We start from the raw sequence: 9,470 nt of genomic DNA, 5'->3' as shown, positions 1-9,470 counted from the left end.
CCCCCACAAGCCCCCCCCCCCCCCACCATTATCAGAAATGGTAGAACTGTGAGAGAGTATGGAAGAGAGATGAAGAAATGGACAAAGACGGGGACTCAAGAAAGCATAAGAAGAGCAATGATTTTCTTTCATTTTCACCCTAAGTGTCGCTGGTCACAGGCAGCGTCTCAAACGGGTCAAGTGGCTGTTATGTGTGGCTAGGTGGTTGCCATGGTGATGTTTTCTGTGGTTTTGTCAAATAATTTACCTTGAAAACTAGTTATCTTTTGTCTGAACGCTGGAAATGCCGCGAAAAATGAATAACCATTTTACAGTGAGGTCATCAATAAGGTATTCATTGTACTTGATTGATCTGAGATGACAAAATACCACTTGAAATAATTACCAACACTAATTTTACAACTAACCTCTCTCCATGCATTCATTGTTCTACAGCGTTACTCAGACTTCAGATTTCCCCTCTGGCCATCGTGTGGCTGTAATATCGATCAAGACTTTAACTGCTTCTCAGATTCCATTCAGTCAACATACTGACAAAACTGCTCATCTCTCTGTTCCACTCTAGTCCTGAGATGTGCAAGTCTGGGTCTATCAATAAGTAATTGGATCTTTGTTTTTATAAAAGGCTTCTTTAGTAAAACACTGTCTCATCCTGACACACCTGCAATCCGAACCCTCAAACGGAAATGCTGCAAGGCCATCAGCGGCATCTGATAGGCGCCTTGTCCAAAGGAACCACTTTACAAGCTCAAACTTGCTTAAGTTTATCAAATGAACAACAGCTTTTAAGGACATCACATCATCAGAAGAAGTTTAAAACATCTGTTTCTGGTTTTATCAGTATGCATTAAAACTAAGCGAATGGGACGTATGAAGGATATAATTGATGGTTTCTTAAACCCCCACTTGATTATGTCTTCATAATTACAAGCCTTGCAGACATGTATGGTTCACAACATTGCACACAGTAGGCAATGAATCATCCCTGAGAATGAAGGTTTATTCCCACCTGTCAGTTTGTGTTAGCCAAACTGTCTCTTACTGTCCAAATGATGGTATGATCATTTTACAGCCTGGCTGCATTGTGGGAAATGCTTATTGTTGTATATTTTACCCAATTAAGCAATTACAAAGGGTAGTAAATGTAAAAAAATTCATATTTAACATGTTATATTTGTGCATGTTATATTTAACATTCTATGTTTTAATAAATTGGCATTTCCGTATAAGGGAAACAGTGTCTCTTACGTCCTGTAACTGCAACATTAATTTTACAAGATTGCAAATCAATTTTAATCAATAAACTGATGACTTCAAAAATTAATTTTAAATGGTCATACGGCATTACAAATAAACAAATATATTTGATGCAGTCTCAGTTAATATAAGGACATAAAAACTGCAAATGATCCAATTTTACATATTTAGATTAATTACAGCATGCCGCACTGCAGGATGCTGCTTAAAATTATTTAATCAATTACATATTTAATATTGCAGTGATATATAAAAAGATCAGACAATATTGTTCCAGTGCAAAATATGAATTAAACTAACTAAATATATAAATAATTATTTAGTTATTCATTTTTATTTTATGTATGGTTTATAGTAGGGATGCACTGAAATGAAAATTCTGGGCTGAAACCGAAACCGAAAATTCTGGATGCACTTGGCACTAACAGGAACAAGTATACTACATAGAAACTTCCTGTCGCTTTTTTGTCTTTCAGCCTAAAACCGAAATTGCCATTTTCAGACGATATTTTTCGGTGGCCGAAATATTGGTGCATCCCTGGTTTATAGTATTTAAAAAAGTTAAATCAAGTAATTTATCCACACCCTTTCTATGTGTAAAACTGACTGTAGAGCTTTTAGTACAGTACTTACCCCCTGCTGATCCAGCTTCAGCAGTTGTTCTAGAACTTTAGGTGAGCTGGTGGCCAGTCTGAGGCACTGAATATTGACCTCAGGAACTACGTACTCCAGCACCTCTTTAAGAGGGAGTCCACGGGAAGTCCCATGCTTAGCCGTGGAGGGAACGGCATCCTCCATAATTGAGCCTCTCAAAGTGGTGAGCTGAAAATTTATAGTATAAAGAGAGAAGTTTATATTCGTAAAAAGGAGGAAAGAGTCTACAATTTTGGTTGAACTGGGCAAATGTATCCATTAAATGAATACACAGCATGCTCGAATCCTGAACAGATGGATAACCATTCTCTTTCGTTGTCTTCTCAAATGGCAAAGCACTCTCTAAGAGTGTCCCTGCAACAGCGCTGAATCCAGTGACATACCCTGCCAACCTTTTAGATGAATAATTGAGTTCAACTAACTGTGGCAAATGCTGAAGTAACGCTTTGGCTTTTAGCAAAAGGACTACTGCATGCTCAACCGCCAGTTCAGCAAACTATCCAGTCACTCTTAGGAAAAAACCTGGCAGGCCACATATGAAAGATCCCTTGCCATTTTGAAAGCCACACTGGTTGGGACTTTTATAGCGTCAGTGGTGAGAATCATGTAGTACAGTAAGGTAATTTATATCACCATACATGGAAAAATTCAATAGTACGCCACAAACATCATCCATCTTGAGCTGATTTTCAAAACAATCAATGCTATTATTGAGGCAGGTCTGATTTGTATTCAGAGGAGATGATGTAAAACTTCTGGAAATGCACTTAATGGGAAGATGGAAATCAATTATAGATGGAAATCAATTATACTGTATATATATATATATATATATACAGTGGGGCAAAAAAGTATTTAGTCAGCCACCAATTGTGCAAGTTCTCCCACTTAAAAAGATGAGAGAGGCCTGTAATTTTCATCATAGGTATACCTCAACTATGAGAGACAAAATGAGAAAAAAAATTCCAGAAAATCACATTGTAGGATTTTTAAAGAATTAATTGGTAAATTCCTCTGTAAAATAAGTATTTGGTCACCTACAAACAAGCAAGATTTCTGGCTCTCACAGACCTGTAACTTCTTCTTTAAGAGGCTCCTCTGTCCTCCACTCGTTACCTGTATTAATGGCATCTGTTTGAACTCGTTATCAGTATAAAAGACACCTGTCCACAACCTCAAACAGTCACACTCCAAACTCCACCATGGCCAAGACCAAAAAGCTGTCAAAGGACACCAGAAACAAAATTGTAGACCCGCACCAGGCTGGGAAGACTGAATCTGCAATACGTAAGCAGCTTGGTGTGAAGAAATCAACTGTGGGAGCAATTATTAGAAAAGGGAAGACATACAAGACCACTGATAATCCCCCTCGATCTGGGGCTCCACGCAAGATCTCACCCCGTGGGGTCAAAATGATCACAAGAACTGTGAGCAAAAATCCCAGAACCACACGGGGGGACCTAGTGAATGACCTGCAGAGAGCTGGGACCAAAGTAACAAAGGCTACCATCAGTAACACACTGCACCGCCAGGGACTCAAATCCTGCAGTGACAGACGTGTCCCCCTGCTTAAGCCAGTACATGTCCAGGCCCATCTGAAGTTTGCTAGAGAGCATTTGGATGATCCAGAAGAGGATTGGGAGAATGTCATATGGTCAGATGAAACCAAAATAGAACTTTTTGGTAAAAACTCAACTTGTCGTGTTTGGAGGAGAAAGAATGCTGAGTTGCATCCAAAGAACACCATACCTACTGTGAAGCATGGGGGTGGAAACATCATGCTTTGGGGCTGTTTCTCTGCAAAGGGACCAGGACGACTGATCCATGTAAACGAAAGAATGAATGGGGCCATGTATCATGAGATTTTGAGTGAAAACCTCCTTCCATCAGCAAGGGCACTGAAGATGAAACGTGGCTGGGTCTTCCAGCATGACAATGATCCCAAACACACCACCCGGGCAACGAAGGAGTGGCTTCGTAAGAAGCATTTCAAGGTCCTGGAGTGGCCTAGCCAGTCTCCAGATCTCAACCCCATAGAAAATCTTTGGAGGGAGTTGAAAATCCATGTTGCCCAGCGACAGCCCCAAAACATTACTGCTCTAGAGGAGATCTGCATGGAGGAATGGGCCAAAATACCAGCAACAGTGTGTGAAAACCTTGTGAAGACTTACAGAAAACATTTGACCTCTGTCATTGCCAACAAAGGATATATAACAAAGTATTGAGATGAAATTTTGCAATTGACCAAATACTTATTTTCCACCATAATTTGCAAATAAATTCTTAAAAATCCTACAATGTGATTTTCTGGAATTTTTTTTCTCATTTTGTCTCTCATAGTTGAGGTATACCTATGATAAAAATTACAGGCCTCTCTCCGCTGTGGATCGCCGGATCGGCTTTCACCGTGGACGAAGCGGAGTCCACCCCAGGGTCGTCACATGTGGTTGCCGCTCCTTCGTCAAATCCGCCGGCCGCGCCATTCTCAAGCCTGCCGCCTCTGCTCACTCTAGCCTGGCTTCCGCTCACGCTAGGCCGACTTGTGTTTCGTTGTGAAAGCGAAACTACTTTGTTTGGTCTTCCAAAAGAGGACGATATCCGCTTCGTCATGCCTGGAGCTGATCTGTGCTGGTCGCTGAGGGAATATATCAACTTAGCGCTGTGGATCGCTGGATCGGCTTTCACCATGGACGAAGCGGAGTCCAGCCCGGGGTCGTCACATGTGGTTGCCGCTCCTTCGTCGAATCCGCCGGGTGCGCCGTTCTCGACCCAGGGTTTTGTTTGGGCGGCACGGCATGGTGCGATTCAACGCAACGTGTAAAAAGACAGTATAAGTCATTATAATCGGTGATTATGTCCCCACTGGATGCAACAAATGCCTCGTTTTTGTAATGGGTTTTAATGTTTATGTCTCGTAGCTCCGGCCAGACACGGCATCAACAGTATGGTGAGGTGCGTAACATTTCCGTCACACGCTTGAGGTATTTGGCCAATCACAACGCACTGGATAGCTGGCCAATCACAGCACACCGCGCTTTTCAGACTGATGAGCTTTGTAAAAATCGACGCGTTTCAAAAAGGCGGGGCATAGAGGAGAAACAATAATGTACAGTATGTGGAAAATAATGTGTTTTTTTTACTTTAAACCACATAAACACATTTCATTACACCAAATACACAAAATAATGTTCTTTTTAGCAGCATCATATGACCCCTTTAAAAGTTTGGACATATCTATGCTTCCCTTTATTTATACCCCTGAACCTTACTGGCTCAAAAACCAATGGATCTACAGAAGATTGGTGTATGAAGTAAATGGTGCATGTTAAACAGCGTGTTTTACATATGACATCCTACCTCACTGGTCCTAAAGATGACCCTATAATTATACTGTGGTCCCTCCTTCCCCTCCTCCAGCTTCTCTCTCCGAATGCTAACTGCCACCGGGCCCAAGTTCTCATCAACACCGAAGTAGTTCTGGTGCTCTTTAGAGAAAAGTAAGAAGAGTAAGAAAAGATCGACATTATATAGTGAGAGATACACTTTTTGGTAACCAAGTGGGGTCATATATCGCTATAGTAAGCAGACCAATCAAATTAATGTCTAGATTGTAAAACATACCTTTACTGAAAAATAATTTGTGGTAGTAGTATGCGCCCATGTCAATGTGCTCAATGATGTAGCGTTTGATGCAATCCCGTGGAACAGCGTAGTTTTCACGCGAGGCGTAATTCTCACGGGACATTTCCAAGATGGAAACCCCTGCGTTGGTGCAGTGTGAACTTAAAGTAGACTCTATAGTATAATTGTCACCTACATTGTTGTGGGGTCCACTCAGTTTCCTCTCACCTTCACCACCTATCTCATTACGAAAGTACGGGCAGCTCAGCACCAAACCATTGCTCTTCCCATCCCCTTCGTCGGGGTCTGTGGAAGCTTTTTGCCCTAGTTCCTCACAGCTGTCCAAAGGGGACTCGCAAATAGACATGGGGTCAGGACTGTCCATTCCTCCACCAATTTGATGTTGGGATGCTGCAGAAGCCCCCGTAGTAATATTCTTTTGACGTGCTAAGATGGCACGATTGGTAACAGCCTCACTTATATTGAAAAGCACGCTCTGGACATCATAGTGGGCGAAACATCTCTGGAAACTCAATGGACGACCGTGTCTACTACAATCGTCATGTTCGCTTAGTTGCCGCTGTTCGCTCTTCATAGTCTTCAGTCTGCGGAAAATGGATGTCTCGCCCTTTTCAGATTTCTGTCGCTGTAGGAAGGACTTCTCCCTTTCCCGACTGTAGAAGAGTGAACTGTCCACATAGTCTGAGTAGTTCGGAATGCAGAGAATGTCCCCCCTTGCAATCTGCGCAGCAGTCTGGAGACTTGGAGAAATGGCGGCCTCATACCGGCGAAATTCTGGAAAGCCATGCGGAGGTGGTGCGCTCGGCTGCTCTGAGAGTTCTGGCTGGAAAACTTTCAGATTGCCAAAAAAACCTTCATCGGGCAAACCCTGGTGATTGATGGAGGATGTGCTTCCGTACTCTCTGTGCAAATTGGCACCTGTATTGGGGTTGACTGCAGTCTGATCCATGTCCTCTGCCCCTATATCGCTGATGGTGACGTCACTATTGCTCCTCTTCTGGAGAGCGTGGTGTACTTTACCAGGGGAGTGGCTCAGAAGTTCACCAAGTCCATATTTTGCCTCCAGAAAGCTGGGGTTGGGAGGAGAACCTGGGCTTTGTTTGACCACATCTTCCGGCAACTGACTGGGTTGTCCATTCTGGAAGGTCGTCATTAGGCTTTCGTATCTGGGTGGTGGACCATGGCCATCCTTCTTCTGTGGCCAATCTGACACTCTTGCACGTACGCCCATCTTGGGCACTGCTGGTGTTCCCTGTGTGTTTGCACCAGGAGGTCCCATATCACCATTCAAGGCTTGAAGCTTTTTGGCAAATAGATCATCAGTCTGCATCTCTGAGGTGAGGTGCTTCTCAAGCTTCTACGGCCTCGTCTGCTGTATCTCTGGTCCTAAAGTTAGGGACATTCATACCTGGCGCTAAATTGTCCAGACCAGAAATTCCAACTCCAGCATTTTATGGAATAGCGAAGGAGCTTGACTGCGATGGAAGAAGTCTGTGAATGAAGACTGACCCACGTCAGGACGTTCAGACCTATAGGTCTGTAATCCATAGGAGGAGAATGGGTCTCTTTATCTCTGTTTCACTGTCAAGGACAACTGCTCACTCCATGGGAGGGCAAGCAGGAGATGCGGTCATTTCACAGGCATGTAGGCTTAACAAAGCCAGGTGGGATCTCTCTGATGCTCTGGAAGGAAACGAGAGAGAGAGAGATCATTAGAGAATCCTTTTGGGAGGGAGAGATACCAATGTGACCTTGAACGAATGCAAAGCACTCAAAATCCTCAACTGAACAAAGCATCAGCAAAAAGGCCAATTAATTGAATAAGGGTTTGAATGTCTACTCAGAAAGCACATTTCTATTTCACCTGAATGCATGCCATTTCTGGATCATCGATATAACAACTGTACCACTTTTTTAACCTTCGTGCACAGACTAATTAGAGATAAAAATCGAATGAAAAAGCATTAGTGATCAAGGCATTCTACTACCTCTGATAAAAAGCAAAATAGATCCAGACTACGTTTCATACAGTTTTAAGCCATAATGATATTCAGTGTGGTTATTTCAAGAGGTGTTAACAAAACTTTGAAAAAAATAATGCATCATTTGCATTTGAAAGTACTTGACAGATGGCCATCTTTTTATGTCCTTTTCACAAATTGCAAAACAAGATGCAAGCTGATGTATTTAATCAGAATGAATGGCCTTACAATTCACAATGAAAATGACAAATTATTAAAATGATTTACCAATGCGTTTACCTCTACCTTAAATTGTTTTCCAAATCCATCACAATTTTAAAATCAAAGTTCTTCCACTGAGTTCAGTCGTTCTCAAATAGAAAAGAAACAATGTGATTAATAAAATGCAATTAGCCATAAATCATACATTGTTAGGACTGCAAAATAAACAGGAACATTAATCTTTAAAAGGGAGGAGAAAACGCTCTTTCATCTTTTTTTTTTTGACGTCACAGGTCGCACATCGAATCAACTCATTCATGAAGTTAAACTTTGTTACTTAAATCTAGGCCTATTTCAATTATACTTGGCTTATGAAGTTCACAGTAATTTCAATACATTTTAATATATGATTAAGAACATTTGTTTTGATTTTGGTATTGTTTTTGGTCACCACTTGATATTCAATGTAAAATCTGGGTGTTAGTGCAATGAACTCAGAGAAAAGAAGAACACTCAGGGAAAGAGCTTTCCAGTATCATATCGTCCAAAAATAAAGTGCTAGTGAGAACGGAAGAGTATAAATTTACAGTACTGACAAGACACTGCCACGGGTACAAACTGTGAAATTCGACAACCTAAAAATAATCCTTCGAAAGGAAAATTTATTAAACTGCCGTTTATTAATAATGTGTTTTGGATGCACAATCCTGTCTGTCTGTTACATTCACACTGACCCCAATACCTTTAACTATCTCTAAAAAAAACACATTTTTGTGTCAGCATCAACACCAGATGTCCACTATGTTGAAAGTTTGCCTTTTCAAATTGCAATTTTCACACTAAAATTCACTGGATTCAGAGCTGCGATTTAATGTCAACATGAAAACAAAATTGACCTTACTTATTTTATACATTTGTCTTATTGTACACAACTCATGGGAACATATTATTCCAAGAAAACAATTGTTTTTGTAATCTTTAATCAAGAATTTGTAATCTTTAATACATTACTCCTCCTTTAAAACGACATTCTTTTTCAGCTGATGTCTAGATAAAGCAAAGGGGAAAATTTCTGTAATTTATCAAAAGACATGGCACTGACATTTGGACAAAGTGACACACGTTCATCCCCAGAGGAGATGCAGAGGAATTACTGCTTTTAAATGTGTGTGTAATCAAAAATTTTAAATGCAAAAGTTCAATGATCAAAAACATTCCCAGCAGCAATGAACATTGGCTTAACTGAACATGGCGTGAACAGAGAGGGCCTGTCAGGCTAAATTTAGCATCGGTAGCTAAATAATATGTGCACAAATGACAAGCCGTTTCATTAGTAAAGAATGCTGTTAAATTTTAAAAGGAGGAAAAAGCAACATGTAAGGAGTCTCTCTTTTACAAAACAACACACAGCTTTGATATCCTGGCAAGTGATAGGGTGAATCTCATGAAAACTGCCAAAAATGGTCTAGAACTATTTCACACCAAAAGCAAAGTAATTAATTATAAATTATACTTTGCACCCATTTTAAACAAAGATTTTTTTTTTCACACAGTGACATTATTTTCATGACAATTATGCAAATGCCATCAAGCTTTCAATATATATAATGGTAGAATTTGCTGTATGGAATTTATTATTATTATTATTAAAGGTGCCATAGAATGCAAAAATCACTTTTATAAGGTGTTTGAACACAGTTGTGTGGCCGCAGTGTGTGAAAACAACCAGCATAT

At 40.7% G+C, this 9,470-nt stretch overlaps 1 protein-coding gene across 1 annotated transcript in view; it reads right to left on the bottom strand.

Moving 5' to 3' along the window:
• The window catches only part of LOC107556113 (signal-induced proliferation-associated 1-like protein 2), a 72,814-nt gene that overhangs the window by 31,157 nt on the left and 32,187 nt on the right, over positions 1 to 9,470 (bottom strand). Inside the window, exons 2-4 of the mRNA XM_016239153.1 lie at positions 5,533 to 7,236; positions 5,269 to 5,396; positions 1,891 to 2,079 (exon numbers count right to left, since the gene is read on the bottom strand). Of these exons, the coding sequence (XP_016094639.1) occupies positions 1,891 to 2,079; positions 5,269 to 5,396; positions 5,533 to 6,883 (1,668 nt within the window). The 5' untranslated portion in view covers positions 6,884 to 7,236. The remainder of the gene's footprint in view (positions 1 to 1,890; positions 2,080 to 5,268; positions 5,397 to 5,532; positions 7,237 to 9,470) is intronic.

The sequence above is a fragment of the Sinocyclocheilus grahami genome, unplaced genomic scaffold (assembly GCF_001515645.1).
Source record: "Sinocyclocheilus grahami isolate Dianchi unplaced genomic scaffold, SAMN03320097.WGS_v1.1 scaffold20.1, whole genome shotgun sequence".
In the NCBI taxonomy this organism is placed as follows: Eukaryota; Metazoa; Chordata; class Actinopteri; order Cypriniformes; family Cyprinidae; genus Sinocyclocheilus; species Sinocyclocheilus grahami.
The sequence above is the reverse complement of the archived record's forward strand: the minus strand, read 5'-3'. Positions and strand labels throughout refer to the sequence as shown.